Source organism: Esox lucius, chromosome 20 (genome assembly GCF_011004845.1).
Source record: "Esox lucius isolate fEsoLuc1 chromosome 20, fEsoLuc1.pri, whole genome shotgun sequence".
Taxonomy (NCBI): Eukaryota; Metazoa; Chordata; class Actinopteri; order Esociformes; family Esocidae; genus Esox; species Esox lucius.
The window spans coordinates 34,673,511-34,689,349 of NC_047588.1; the positions used below are offsets into that span (position 1 = coordinate 34,673,511).

At 42.5% G+C, this 15,839-nt stretch overlaps 1 protein-coding gene across 1 annotated transcript; it reads left to right on the forward strand.

Annotated features, from left to right (window-relative positions):
• Window positions 1–13,456: 13,456 nt before the first annotated feature.
• On the forward strand, window positions 13,457–15,620 carry LOC105008194 (hairy/enhancer-of-split related with YRPW motif protein 1). The gene is made up of 5 exons (XM_010867426.3): window positions 13,457–13,646; window positions 13,791–13,866; window positions 13,954–14,037; window positions 14,131–14,212; window positions 14,443–15,620. The coding sequence occupies exons 1-5, from the start codon at window positions 13,558–13,560 to the stop codon at window positions 15,066–15,068; spliced, it is 957 nt and encodes a 318-aa protein (XP_010865728.1). The 5' UTR covers window positions 13,457–13,557; the 3' UTR covers window positions 15,069–15,620.
• The last annotated feature ends 219 nt before the right edge of the window (window positions 15,621–15,839 follow it).

A 15,839-nucleotide genomic window follows, 5' to 3' on the forward strand; every position in this document is an offset into this window, starting at 1 on the left:
ATTATCCCCCTGTTAGTGTGCATCTCTCAGAGGGAAGACAGGAGCTGCTGTAATGGATATGAAACTAGCTAAGATTAGTTTTTCCTGTTTTTGTCAGTTTCACAGCTGTTCATGATAAAGCTGCATTCCATAAACAAGGTGTACATTTTTTACACACGTTATGTATATAATGCTGTTTTTTAAAAGGAAACAATGTCACCTTTTGAAAATGTATATATATATACACTCACCTAAAGGATTATTAGGAACACCATACAAATACTGTGTTTGACCCCCTTTCGCCTTCAGAACTGCCTTAATTCTACGTGGCATTGATTCAACAAGTTGCTGAAAGCATTCTTTAGAAATGTTGGCCCATATTGATAGGATAGCATCTTGCAGTTGATGGAGATTTGTGGGATGCACATCCAGGGCACAAAGCTCCCGTTCCACCACATCCCAAAGATGCTCTATTGGGTTGAGATCTGGTGACTGTGGGGGCCATTTCAGTACAGTGAACTCATTGTCATGTTCAAGAAACCAATTTGAAATGATTCGAGCTTTGTGACATGGTGCATTATCCTGCTGGAAGTAGCCATCAGAGGATGGGTACATGGTGGTCATAAAGGGATGGACATGGTCAGAAACAATGCTCAGGTAGGCCGTGGCATTTAAACGATGCCCAATTGGCACTAAGGGGCCTAAAGTGTGCCAAGAAAACATCCCCCACACCTTTACACCACCAGCCTGCACAGTGGTCACAAGGCATGATGGATCCATGTTCTCATTCTGTTTACGCCAAATTCTGACTCTACCATCTGAATGTCTCAACAGAAATCGAGACTCATCAACCAGGCAACATTCTTCAACTGTCCAATTTTGGTGAGCTCATGCAAATTGTAGCCTCTATTTCCTATTTTTAGTGGAGATGAGTGGTACCCGGTGGGGTCTTCTGCTGTTGTAGCCCATCCGCCTCAAGGTTGTGCGTGTTGTGGCTTCACAACTGCTTTGCTGCATACCTCGGTTGTAACGAGTGGTTATTTCAGTCAAAGTTGCTCTTCTATCAGCTTGAATCAGTCGGCCCATTCTCCTCTGACCTCTAGCATCAACAAGGCCTTTTCGCCCACAGGACTGCCGCATACTGGATGTTTTTGCCTTTTCACACCATTCTTTGTAATCCCTAGAAATGGTTGTGCGAGAAAATCCCAGTAACTGAGCAGATTGTGAAATACTCAGACCGACCTGTCTGGCACCAACAACCATGCCACGCTCAAAATTGCTTAAATCGCCTTTCGTTCCCATTCTGACATTCAGTTTGGAGTTTAGGAGATTGTCTTGACCAGGACCACACCCCTGAATGCATTGAAGCAACTGCCATGTGATTGGTTGATTAGACAATTGCATTAATGAGAAATTGAACAGGTGTTCCTAATAATCCTTTAGGTGAGTGTACACACACAGCTCTGGAAAAAAATAAGAGACTACTCCAAATTCTTCTTAAATCAGATCTCTACATGTATGGCAGCCATTCCATTCCAGTGTCTGTTAAATTCCAACACAGGCACACCTCATTTTATTTAATGAGGTACTGATTAGGTGATTGCCTGAACCAAATCTAATTTAATGAGGAAAAGTATAAAAACCACTGCTGTGGTCATCACTATCCTCTTGCAATAGGACCAGCTGGAGGGAAATAACAGTACAGGCAGTACCTCAAAGGTAATTTGAATATAAATCTGAGGTATTCCAACAAATATTGGTTTCTGAACTCTTCCTAAGTTAAAACTTAGGAAGGGTTTTTTGTTGTTATTTTGTGAAAAATGAATAATGTTGGTTATTTTGACCAGTTGTTATTTATTTGGAATTTGGGAGTAATGTTGTCAGTAGTTTATAAAATAAAACAAAACTGTTAATTTCACTCAAAACATACCTATGAATAGTAAAACCAGAGAAACTGATAATTTTGCAGTGGTCTCTTAATTTTTTCCAGAACTGTATATACAGTGGGGAGAACAAGTATTTGATACACTGTCGATTTTGCAGGTTTTCCCACTTACAAAGCATGTAGAAGTCTGTAATTTCTATCATATGTACTCTTCAACTGTGAGTGACCGAATCTAAAACAAAAATCCAGAAAATCACATTGTATGATTTTTAAGTAATTAATTTGCATTTTATTGCATGACATAAGTATTTGATACACCAGAAAAGCAGAACTTAATATTTGGTACAGAAACCTTTGTTCACAATTACAGAGATCATACGTTTCCTGTAGTTCTTGACCAGGTTTTCACACACTGCAGCAGGGATTTTGGCCCACTCCTCCATACAGACCTTCTCCAGATCCTTCAGGTTTCGGGGCTGTCACTGGGCAATACAGACTTTCAGCTCCCTCCAAAGATTTTCTATTGGGTTCAGGTCTGGAGACTGGCTAGGCCACTCCAGGACCTTGAGATGCTTCTTACGGAGCATTTTGTCTCATCAGACCACATGACCTTCTCCCATTCCTCCTCTGGATCATCCAGATGGTCATTGGCCAACTTCAGACAGGCCTGGACATGCGCTGGCTTGAGCAGGGGGACCTTGCATGCGCTGCAGGATTTTAATCCATGACGGCGTAGTGTGTTACTAATGGTTTTCTTTGAGACTGTGGTCCCAGCTCTCTTCAGGTCATTGACCAGGTCCTGCCGTGTAGTTCTGGGCTGATCCCTCACCTTCCTCAAGGTCACTGATGCTCCACGAGGTGAGATCTTGCATGGAGCCCCAGACCGAGGGAGATTGTCTGTCATCTTGAACTTCTTCCATTTTCCAATAATTGCGCCAACAGTTGTTGCCTTCTCACCAAGCTGCTTGCCTATTGTCCTGTAGCCCATCCCAGCCTTGTACAGGTCTACACTTTTATCCCTGATGTCCTTTTGGTAGGTGATCAAATACTTATGTCATGCAATAAAATGCAAATTAATTATTTACAAATCATACAATGTGATTTTCTGGAATTTTGAGATTCCGTCCCTCACAAGCTGAAGTGTACTTATGATATAAATTTCAGACCTCTATATGCTTTGTAAGTAGGAAAACCTGCAAAATCGGCAATGTATCAAATACTTGTTTTCCCCACTGTATTTATATATATGAAAGAGTTAACACAATTTTACCTTTTGATTCTGAAAGCTCTGCCAAACAACAGATTTTACATGTAGTAATTACACTCTAAATCCCCACTTGTGTGTCGCATGACACAATATACTCAAATATACATCAATGTGACCAACAAACATCATGTACACAAAAGCGGCCTGGTACCCCAGAGTCCATGAACCCCCCTCCGCATTCTCCTCAAAACCCCCGCCTCTTCCCTTGAATCCACTCCCTCCCCTCTTTAACATCCCTGCTGGGCCCGCCGTGGCCTGAGTGAAAAGCCCAGATGCAAGGGCACAGAGCGGTCGTTGTAGTTGTGGATTAATTGGGCTTGTTGAGCACTTACCTTTCCCTGAACATGTGGCTGGCATTAGGCCGTGACTGCCAGCCACCAAACCTGCCATCTCAACAGATGACCGCTCTTAATATTTGATGACAAACACATTTTGGGTGGCAGGGATGGAGGAGAATGGGCCGGTTACGTGATTATGAACGCTGCATAATGCTAATGAGTGATTATAAGCCAAATGAAAGTCAGGACGACAGAGAGTGTTGCCACAGCATCAATACACCAAACCTTCATGTTTGCCCCAGTCACATCTGGACCGAGTGTCTGTGTGTGGAAGCAAAAGACTGGCACTTAGATGTTCAAATTAAGGTGATGAGTCATGTGTCATTAATGTTAACACACTTTTATAAAGAGGAGGTACATGTCTACATGCAATCTGTTTGGGTCTTGCTTGTTGCTGGTTGGGGTTGCCAATGATCCTGTGTCAACTGGAAAATCATAAATCCGAACCACAAGTATTTACTGATAGTGGTCATCTGTCAAGGGTAATGTACATAATGTTGGTGTAAATGACAATGAATATTCAGTCAACTTACCTGGTGGAACAAGAATAAATATATGTACAACCCTGTTTCCATAAAAGCTGGGACGCTGGGAATGCAAATAAAAAATGAATTTATTTAATTGAAAATAGTACAAAGATAACATATCAAATGTTGAACCAGAGAAATGTTATTGTTTTTGGAAAAATATATGCCCATTTTTTATTTGATGCCTGCAATGCATTTAAAAAAAGTTGGGAAATGGGCAACAAAAGAATGGAAATGTTGTGTAATATAAAATAGAACCTGGTGGAACTTCTCACAACTTAGATTAATTGGCAACAGGTCAGTAACACAAGTTGGTATAAAAAGAGCATCCCAGAGAAGATGAGTCTTTCAGAAGTAAAGATGGAGGAGGGTTCATCACTCTTTGAAAGACTGCGCGAGCAAATAGTGCAACAATTTAAGATTCACTTTTCGTAACGTAAAATTTCAAAGAGTTTGGGGATCTCATCATCTACAGTACATAATATCATTAAAACATTCAAAGAATCCAGAGAAATCTCTGTATGCAAGGTACAAGGCCGAAAACCAATATTGGATGACTGTGATCTTCAGGTTCTCAGGCAGCACTGCATTAAAAACAGACACAATTCTGCAGTGGAAATCACTGCATGGGCTCTGGAACACATCCGAAAACCATTGTCTGAGAACACAGTTTGTCGCTGCATCCACAGATGCAAGTTAAAACTCCACCATTTAAAGAAGAAACCATACATAAACAAGCTGCCAACTTCTCTGGGCCGAAGCTCATTTAAGATGGACGGTGGCGAAGTGGAAAACTGTCCTGTAGTCTGACAAATCAACATTTTATTTTTGGGAATCATGGATCCCATGTCCTCCGGGCGAAAAAGGAAAGGGTCTATCAGGCTTGTTATCAGCACACAGTTCAAAAGCCAACATCCGTGATAGTATGGGGGTGCATTAGTGAACATGGCATGGGTGACTTGCACATCTGTGAAGGCACCATTAATGCAGAATAATATATACAGGTTTTGGAGCAACAAATGCTGCTATTCAGATGGCTTTTTCAGGAAAGACCTTGCTTATTTCAGCAAGACAATGCCAAACCGCATTCTGCATGTATTACAACAGCATAGCTATTTAAAGAGTCCGGGTGCTAAACTGGCCTGTCTGCTGTCCAGACCTGTCACCCATTGAAAACTGTTGGTTCATTATGAAACGAAAAATAGGACCAAGGAAACTCTGAACTGTTGAGCAGTTGAAATCCTATATCAAGGAAGAATGGGGAAAATGTCAATTTCAAAACTACAGCAATTTGTCTCTTCAGTCCCCTAAGGCTTACAGAGTGTTGTTAAAAGAAGAGGAGATGCAGTAATAAGCCCCTGTCCCAACTTTTTAGAAATGTGTTGCTGGCATATATTTAAATGGGCATATATTTTTACAAAAACAATAACATTTCTCTGGTTCAACATTTCATATGTTGTCTTTATAATATTTTCAATTGAATATAGGGAATAAATGATTTGCACATCATTGTAATCTGTTTTTGTCAGCATTTTAGGCAGCATCCCAACTTTATTGGAATAGGGGTTGCATATTGAAAATAAAGAAGGGAGAGGAAATGAGAAAGGGCAAAAGAAGGGAGTGATTGGGATGATTTTATTTCCCTGCCAATAATAATAACAGTATATAACGTATTAATATTTCATTTTTGCTTTGAAGTTATTCAAATTTTGGGTCTTTGTTCCAAAGTTTTGAGTGAGTATAGAAATATACCAAGGTTTGAAATATTTTATTAAAATGTCTTGACCGTCTTTAACATGCAGTCAAAATTGCTTGCTACAGAAGTTTCAGATCTCTGAAATAGATTGCAAGAAAGGTTGGGAGAGAAAGAGACAGATTGGAAGACAGAAGAGATAAAGTGCGGGGAGGGGGAGTGAAAAAGATAGGGCCAAAGAGAGGAAACGGGGGTTACTAAGACCAAAGGGTTTCTGAAGGGCCTGGCAGTTTGACTGTGGTCGAGAGTAATGAGGCTGGCAGGGCAGAATCAATTACTAGCCTCAACACATTTTCCCACAGGTCTGGGGTGGGAATGCAGGACTTTACTGCAGCAAAGACAGCTGGCACTGAGCATCCAGTGGGAAAGGAGCCACCTCGCATAAAAAATAGCATTTTTGTGATACACTTTTGACACCGACACACCATAAATGTGCTCTTTATCTTTGCCTCCTAAAACGTTGCTTAGCACTTGTTGCCACTGCTACCCTCAAATTACCTGCCAAGTTAAAGCTCTGAAATGACCCCCCACCCACCTACAAACTAAGCTCATTTGCAGGTGACTGAAGAAACCGAAGCACCTAGTTTTTTCGTCTCCACATCTCCGTGTTTCAGAGAGCTGCCACAAAACATGAACACTCTACTCAATCTGACCTAACTTCACTTTCCTAGAAGTCGAATGAATACAAATTCCTTCTTCTAAATCAGCAGTTTCTCGCTCCCCCCTTTCCATCCTCAGACGACTCCATTGTACAAAAAAAACCCAACAACATTGTACATCTATGTACGGAGAATAATAGCCTGTGATGATGTACGTCCAGCCTCTCCCACTGCACAATGGCTGGTCCTGCCTTTTATGTCTTAGCAATCTTAAATAGACAGAGTAATGTTTCACTCCAGTTTTCTTTTTCGCCACTCTCCAATTGGTATGCAAACATCGTTTTTTGTCCCGAAACCGGGTCAAGGCAACACAATGTGTGGCCTCAAAAGCTGTTTGCTCTGTGGTCCTTACTTCCCTGGGGCGGACGTCACGTGCCGTCCCCTGTTGTGCTCCTTTGGGAACTGGTCTTTACGGGCTGCCTCGCCAGCCTCGCACCCATTGTGTTATTAAGTAGGGGTGATGCTGGCGGCGCTGAGGAGCGGTAAACTGCATGTAGTACAACTGGCAGTGCATTTGGCAGTAGGTTGGTTGTAGTTGAATGGAATTCTACTACAATTTACCCAGTGTTTATAGTAGGCAATTAATATAAATGTTTTGGCACATTGTACTGCAGATAACGAAACAATATTTTTGCTGCGTAGATTTAGTACTGCTGTTGTCCCAAGCAACTTCCACAACACTGGGTGATGATAGCCAATTTTGACTGACCACAATAATGGTACAATCTTAACTCTCTAATATGCAGTATGAACATTATTAGAAAAGGTTTGGGATAATATAATGCACAAAGACACATACACTGTATATTGAATGAGTTTTACAATAATGTTAATAATAAAAAAGAAATCTGGATTACATTTAACATTTTTGTCATAGTAAAAGATCTTTACAGTTAGTAAAGACATTTTAAGACCGGTCGAAGAACAGCACTATTCAATAGCAAGTACACCCAACTCAGGTGAGAATTAAACTCAGGATTTGAAGTTTGAATGTGTTACGCTGACGTTTTTTGAAGAGTCAACCATCAAAATGTACACCTGGACGAGCTTAACGAGTTGCCAGCTCTGATGGTTGTTGACCAGTTATGGCTTCAACTTAAGCTCTCCATTCTCTCACACTCTCATTCTCTCTTTCATGCAACAAAGCGCCGTAGCTTGTCCACGGCCCGGAGGCACGGAAAACACTTCTTGACAGCATGTACGAGTCATAAATGGCACCCTATTTGCTACGTACCGTGTGGTCCTAGTTCAAAAGCAGTGCACTAAATAGGAAAAGGGATGCCATTAAGGACACCTGGGTGATGTTTGACCTCCAGCGGTGTGACCTGAGGAGCTGTCCTACAATGAAAATAAACCCTCTGACTAAACATAGAAACAAGGATGTGAGCATATCCTCCTTTCACATGGCTTTACCTATCAAAATACTACCGCCGGCACAAATACACGGACGTCAACAAAGGCAGGAAGGTGAGACGCGAGAACCAAGGTGTATTGTTGTGGTCCAATGGGTGGTGGGAACGAGGTTGAGGCGAACTGGGCCGGTCCCATTGTAGAGGCTGGCTGGAACCAGGCAGGATGCTGTGGGCCACAGGATAACATTGTTGTACAGCAGAGGTCTGAGAGGCACGGGCAGATTAGGAGCACTGTGGGCGGGGCTAAAGTGCCGCGCTTGTGTCCCAAAAAGCCCCCTCTGATTGAAGATAGTTGGCTATGAGAGTGCTGTTTGAGGCTCTGAAGAAAGTATGTGATAAATATTGTGTGTAATTAAAGACAACAAATTTCAATTTCTTTGTTTGTGAGTTTACCGTTCTGTTTTATTAAACTTGAAATGATCGAGAAATAACTCTGATCACATGTACAGCAGAGTAATCTCTCACACACGTGTCTCAGCATATCGCTCGCAGGCATGCAAGCAAGCATTCACACTCACACACAAACTCCCCCCAACCCCCGTCCTGCCCTCTTTTTGCAGTTGTTGACTGACAGGTATTATGTTCTGGATGGTGTGCACACACGACGCAGCGTCGCTGCTGCCGACAGGCCCCACAGTAAATCAACCCCGTGGTGTTCCTGAAAAACTGACCTGTGTGTGTCTGTGTGTGTGTCAGACACGCTCAGCCAGCCAGAGAGAGCCTGTTGACGGGTGGGGGAACACTCGCCAGGATCAGCTCACACGGAGATTGAGTTACAACAGAATTAGACCAGGGTTGTGGGAAACAACACCTCCTAAAACACACTCACACACACAAACATATACACACACTCACCCACCCACTCACGACCACAGTCATATAAACACACACACTCTGATACAGACATAAACACACGCACACACAATATCTCACACACATTATCACCTACACACACAAATAAACACATGCATACACACACATACTGTAAACACAGACTAAAGCGTGTGCATGCAGATACAAATAAACACAAACGCGCGCACACACACACATACACACACAGTCACTAAGAGAAAACTATGGGGAAGACTGAGGAAGACAGCTGGACACAGGCCAGTTTTTAACAAATGCCGGCTCATTCTTCTTGGCTTCACAGCACAGCCTTGAGAACCAGGCTAAAGGGCCACAGGGTTACATGGATTAGTTTACAGTGAATCAATTAAATTATTGCCTTACAGTAAATATTATATGAAAAAAATGCTGGAGAAGCAATTAAGTAAGGTAAAGTAACATTTTAGTAATTCACCTGATGCCCTTATCCATAGCAACTTAGGGAGTACATACATTTCTAACCTGGTCCCTCATGGGAATTGAACCCGCAAGTACCATGCTCTACCAACTGAACACAGGATGTATATGTTGTTTGAAAAGGCTTTTGTTGATAAATACATGAAAACATAATTGTGTTTTATCAACCCGAAGAATGTCAGCGCCAATACAAGAGACTTTAACCGTCAGTCGGGTGTGAAAAGGGTTTGAATACAGTGTGAACAGGTTTGAATACAGTGTGAACAGGTTTGAGTAGGAGGTGTCTGTCTAATGAAGACCAAATGTCCACCAGTATTGTCTATGACGCCACCAAAATCAAACCCGATTTCAAGTGTTTTATTTTTGACCAGGGTCAGGAGTTCATGTATCTCTATATGCTGTATATTGTGCTACACTCTGGTTTAAAGTAGTACACTATAAGGCCACAGCAATTTGGGATACACGCCAAGACGCAGAACCCTTGTGGAGCCTGATATGGGCAACTGGAGTAATAAAGAGATATGCTCCGACTTGGGGGCCATGTGTATGGCTTCTGTCTGGGGTCAAAGTTCAACCAAGAGTTTCTTATTGATCTGTTTGAGTTGTTAGGCCTGCTGAATGTCCGGCCAGCAAAATGCCTGTCAGAACTCCCCAAGCATTCCATCTTCCTGAGAGGATAACCTGCAGGCCGTGTGACGGAGAGAGTCCAGAAGGGCAGGCTGGGGCAGGTCGGCGTTTCAACACTGGATTACCCATGTCAAAGAGATGGCCTTAATGGGAGTGTGTGTGTGTGTGTGCCAGTGTGTGTGTGTGTGTGTGTGTGTGTGCTTGTTTTAGTACGCTTGTGGGTACTGAAAATCTTCACGAGCATGTTAAAACCTGGAAGAGGGTTTTGGCTAGGGTTAGGGGCTAGAGAAAAACATGATGCTTGTGAAAAGTTTGCCGACCCCTTCACTTTCTCTATAGTTTGTTGTTTAAAGACTTTTATATAGTCCTTGGAATGACAAAGATTCTTCCAAGAGTTAGCCATCCGGACAAACTAAATAAGCAGGCAACAAAGACCTTCATTGAGGAGGTGACCAAGAACCGAATGGCCACTCCAACAGAACTTTTGAGTTTCTTGGCAGAGATTGGGGAACCTGCCGGAATGACAACCATCTCTGCAGCCCTCCATCAATCAGGTAGTTATGGTAGAGTGGCCGGATGAAAGCCACTATTGAGTAAAAGGCACCTTTAGTACTCTAAAAACATGAGGAAATATTCTCTGGTTTGATAAGAACAAAATCAGGCCTGAATGCTAAGAAAACATGGCAACGCTCATCACCTGGCTAATACCTTCCATATGGGGAAGTATGGTGTGAGAGCATCATGCTATGGTGCTGCTTCCCAGTTGCAGGGACCGGGAGATTGGTCAGGACTGAAGGAAGGATGATTGGAGCCAAGATAACCCTGGAGTGGCTTTGGGGCAAATCTGTGAATGTCCTTGAGTGGCACAATGAATATCCGTGGGTAGACCTGAAGATTGCAGGTCATTGATGTTCTGCATTCCAATCTAACTGAGCTAGTGAGGATCTATAAGGAACAATGGGAGAAACTGCCCAAATCCAAATGAGCAAAAATAGTTGCCAAATGCAGTCCTTGAAAGGGTTGAATAAACGGTCTGAAAACACATGTATGTGAAATTTCTAAACAGATGTTTTTGCAATGTCATTATGGAGTATTGTATGTAGATGGATGGCTAAAAACTAAATTGTGTGTGAAGTGAAGGGTCTGAATTATTTCCAAAGACACTACTTCTCTGGTAATCAATTGTTTTTCCTTGCAACTATAAGGACAACATGTCTCTTTGTGTGTGTCTGTGTGTGTGTGTTGGTGTGAGTGTGTGTTGGTGTGTGGTGTGTGTGTGTGTGTGGTGTGTGTGGGGGGGGGGGGGTTAGTGTGTTGGTGTGTGTGTGTGTGTGTTGGTGTGTGTGTGTTGGTGTGTGTATGTGTGTGTGTGTGTGTGTGTGTGAGTTGGCCTGCAGTTGCTCCTTGGAATCAAGTTCCCAGAGCGAAACAAGTTAACAAGTCAGCTGGCAGACAGGCCAGAAAAACAGCTGTGGCTCTCGGGGTGCTGCTGGGAACAGAACCCAGACCGGGGAGATACATGCTTTCACTGATTACACTAATAAATAGTTCACATTATCACACGCAGTCTTTGCATTCACATAGTTATCACAGGAACTGTGTCAGTTGTTGTGAAGTTCTTCAGCAGAATGAAGGTAATGACACTATTCATCTGTGAACTTTACATGATCATTTTAGATATTATATACATATATTAATTTGAGTGGTGTGGACTCTATTGGCCTCAGTCGATATTACCAACCTGAAGGTTCATACCTTATATGCACTCCTATACGCTTTTCTAGAACCTCAAAGGTCCTATTGCTGTCCACCTACCTTTGAAGAACTATTCCCTAGTAGAACCCTGTTTTGTTTCAAGTAGAACCCTTTCTCACAGAGAAGGTAACATGGGTTTCCTTTGCGGACAACCGTCAAAAATACTTTTGAACTTGTTTTTTTAGAGTGTATCTTAACCCCTCCTTGTTGGGTTAAAAAGGTTTCCATCCCACACACGTGCAATCAAGGGGCATCATTGCAGTCACATTTAGGTGATTTGGTTGGGAGTAAGCCATGGCAAAGTCTTGTCGTTGTCCTACTTTATTCTTGTAATACTAAGTGAATGTGAGTTGCGTAATTTAGGCTCCTTGAGTCAGTCAATTCACACAGTTGCTCTTCAGAGCTGGGAACTTCCCAGAAGTGCTTGGCTACTGAAGCAACAGGAGCTGCCAGGGGCCTCCCGGCCAATCAACGCTGCTGCTAACCCACACAGCTGACGGCACACAATGAACCACACACTCTGCCTAACAGGCTGTGCGTCGTGGTACACTCTGGTGAAGGAAAGAGCTCTTGGGCAGACAGTTCCTGTGGCCTCTGATGGAGAATTAATCAAGGGGCTGAGGACCTTCGGCTGGTTGTCCAGAAGTCGCAAAATGGCACAGTTTTCCTACATAGTGGACTACTTTTTACCATGGCCAAAAGGGTCTGGTTAAAGGTAGCTGTACAAAGTTCTGTACATAGGGGCAGTACATAGTGCTATTTGGGTGATGGTGGGGGGCGGGGGGGTAGTTGCTTTCCAGAATGACACACAGGTTTGAGATTGAAATTCTTATCTAATTTTAAGCCAGTGCTTTGAGTCAAGCTAAGTAACGTCCCCCTATTTTCGGCCAATTCTTTAGCGGTTGAAGAACTAAATCCTCTCACGTTAAAATTGTAAATGCACTGGAAAAATATTGGTACGTTTTGCCATTAAATATACCCTTTCAGCTAGCACACCACCACTTCCTATAGAAATGTATGTAGGTTAAATACCTTTTTTTTTATATTTTAAAAATGTAATGTATTGGAAATTGTTCCAGACAAGTTGCAAATCATAAAATTCGACTAGCGTGACAGACCAAACATTATCACAGACAATCAAAGTGATCAGTCTTTTTTTCTTCAACATAAGTCATGAAAGGTAACTAAAACTTTCCAGTAAGCATTTAAGAGAAAACTGTGATTAGCATTTGTAACACAAATAAAACGGAAATAAAATCTTATGGAACAAAATAATAAGGTGGCTGTTAACAGGGGGTCATCTTTTTTTGCCACATCACCAACCACCTAGCAGAAAATATAGTAATATTTCCACTGGAATTCCAGAAATTATAATTAATGACATGCTAGTTAACATTTGTATGTCTCTAATAATCACTAAACATTGGCAACTTGATAAATTATTACTCTGTACAACAAGATATATTTCAAAACTGCTGTTCGCAATGCAAATAATAGGGGGTTCTACGCTATTGTTTTTCAACCAAGATCCAGAATGTCTTGTGCTTGTAGAGTTTACCAAACTACCAATCACTTTACAATGTGGAGGTTAAACTACACTCAAGATACTCTTACAGCTTTAAGCTCTTATTAAAAACTGGCCATAGCACCCCACTTGCATTTTTACTTAAAGCCTATTTCAAACACAAAAAAAGGATGTTACTCAATTAGGCAAGTCTAAATTATAAATGATATACTTGTTTGAATTTTTGTTTTGCAGACTGTTTGAAGACTAGTCCGAGTGAAGTAAAGAACTACTGAAAACACATGCGGTTTGATTCCCTCGAACAACGCGAGTAGGTAAAACAGCTAACATCACTCACACGTTAGATTGATTTTAATAGGCTAGCATTTGTAGACACTAACTGTTCCCCGCCCCTAAATTTCTACATGGTGTGAAAATAATACGCACCACACTTGACGTTTAAACTGCTGCGCAGACCCGCACTTACCGGACATGCGAGGTCGCATGAAGGACTATGCTGAATATTGCTTGTGATTCCGGAGCAAAATGAAACGAAATCATAATTACAGCTGTTCATCTGATAGTGAACTTGATGACAATATTGAAGTGGAGAAAGACAGTGGTGACGAAAATGGGTATGTTGAAGAAATGATCAAGAACGTAAATGCATTTTTGGTCTCGAAGAGAAACATTGTAATTGTTATTTTGATACAACCCTGAGAGGCTACGCGCATGATAGTTGCAAACATTGAAACTATGTGAAAATTGCTTTATTTCAGAAACCTTGACTCTCCCCATGACTTGATGTCACCCCCGACATCCACGCAAACTCAAGCCAGAAAACGACGAAGAGGAGTGAGTATTCCGTTTCACGTGTATTGTCGACGTGTTCAAGTTGATATGGTTTTGGTGACCACAACATATTAAACCTTTGTCTCTCAGATTATTGAGAAACGGCGACGTGACCGAATCAACAGCAGTCTAACTGAGCTCAGAAGACTCGTACCAAGTGCCTTTGAGAAACAGGTACTTTGTTTTAGATATTTCACATATGACTACTGGAGTCAGAGTACATTAATCTGAATAGTCCATTAAAATTATTGTTTTTTTTTATCACAGGGATCATCAAAATTGGAAAAGGCAGAAATTTTGCAAATGACAGTTGATCATTTAAAGATGCTTCATGCAGCAGGTGGAAAAGGTGAGTCAACACCAGAACTATACAAACATTTGAGTTATCATGAAAGCCTATCAAAAGCCATAGATAACAATAGGAAACATCTGCACATCAGTAATATTTCAACCAGGCATGTCCTTTGATCAGAATGAGGTGTCCATCTCCTCTAGTTTCCTTTAGTTCCGCTGCCCTGTGCTCCGGAAAACTTTGGTTGTAGTTGTCGTTGCTGACCCCCTGCCTCCCTCTGTTGGCAGGGTACTTTGAAGCCCACGCCCTGGCCAAGGACTACCGTAGCCTGGGCTTCCGTGAGTGTCTGGCGGAGACGGCCCGCTACCTGAGTATCATGGAGGGCCGGGACGGTGCCGACCCGCTTGGTTTACGCCTTGTCTCTCACCTCAACAGCTACGCCTCCCTGAGAGATGTCCACACAGGGCTGTCTGGACGCTCTGGACACATAGCCTGGAGCTCCGCTTTCGGGTCACCTCCTGCCCACCTTCCGCACCCTCTCCTCCTGCCCCACCCCCATGTACAGACACCTGCCACCCACAGCGCCAGCAGCCCGCCCTCCTCCTCCTCTACATCATCTTCCTGCTCTGCTGGCACCCCGGTTACATCCAGACTCAGGGTGATGGCCCCCTCAGAGCCTCTCAGGGTCACCCCAAGCAGCACTCTGGCCTTGGGCACGTCCCGCCCCGTCCCAGCCTCCAAGCTCTCTCCAAAACCACACCTCCTCCCCCCCCTCCCTCCCCTGTCTGCCTTTCCCCTCTCTTTAAGTGCTTTTCCTCTCGTGTCCCCAGCAACCATTGACCCAGCAGGCCCCTCCACTGCTCTGAGGAAGCAACCTTACAGGCCCTGGGGGACAGAGATCGGGGCCTTTTAAACGGATCAGAACTGAGGGCATCAGCTGATCTCTGGGGGGCAGCAGGCCATTTCCTTCCGACTTGCCACCTGGCTGTCCCAAACCACAAACTGGGCAGGAGAACCTGACTGTAAAATCTGTCCCTCTGACACTAAAATGAACAAAAGAGGAGAACAAAATGTTTGTTTTTTTGCTGGGGAGGGGGTAGCCTCCTCTCATGAAGGGAATTTAATTGACTTCCTTTATTAAGAACCATGTTAAATGCAGGTGTTAGTGCAGCTATGGCTTTGGGATATGAATGAATTGACTATATCTGCATGACCACTGACTAATGTCATTGTGTTCATTATCAGTGAACTAAGATGGGGATATTGGGTATTTGTAGATCAAATATAATATTGTAAAAATATAACTTTTGCAGGTTTGAAAGAGAACAAATACATCTGGAATGTAACATAAACAAAGTAACTAGTGTAACGTGCAAACTTTAGAGGTTGTCAAATGCTTCAAATTCAAAGCAGCATTAAAAAACTAACTTAATTTTGTAATACTTTTATACCAATAAAGTTTTTAAGTGGATTTTGTTTTAATAATTTCTCTGGATTTATCTGATTTACTATTTAATGTGGGGTTACAACACTACCCTGATAGTTGTAATAATTACAAGAATGTTTTTTTCTTGGTAATAGATGGCTGAGAGGCTGGCTAGTTAAAATATCTAGTGTAGAGAGGAATACGTGGCAGGCATCCAGATTGGTTTTGGGTTGCCCATATTATATTGTCTGAAACACC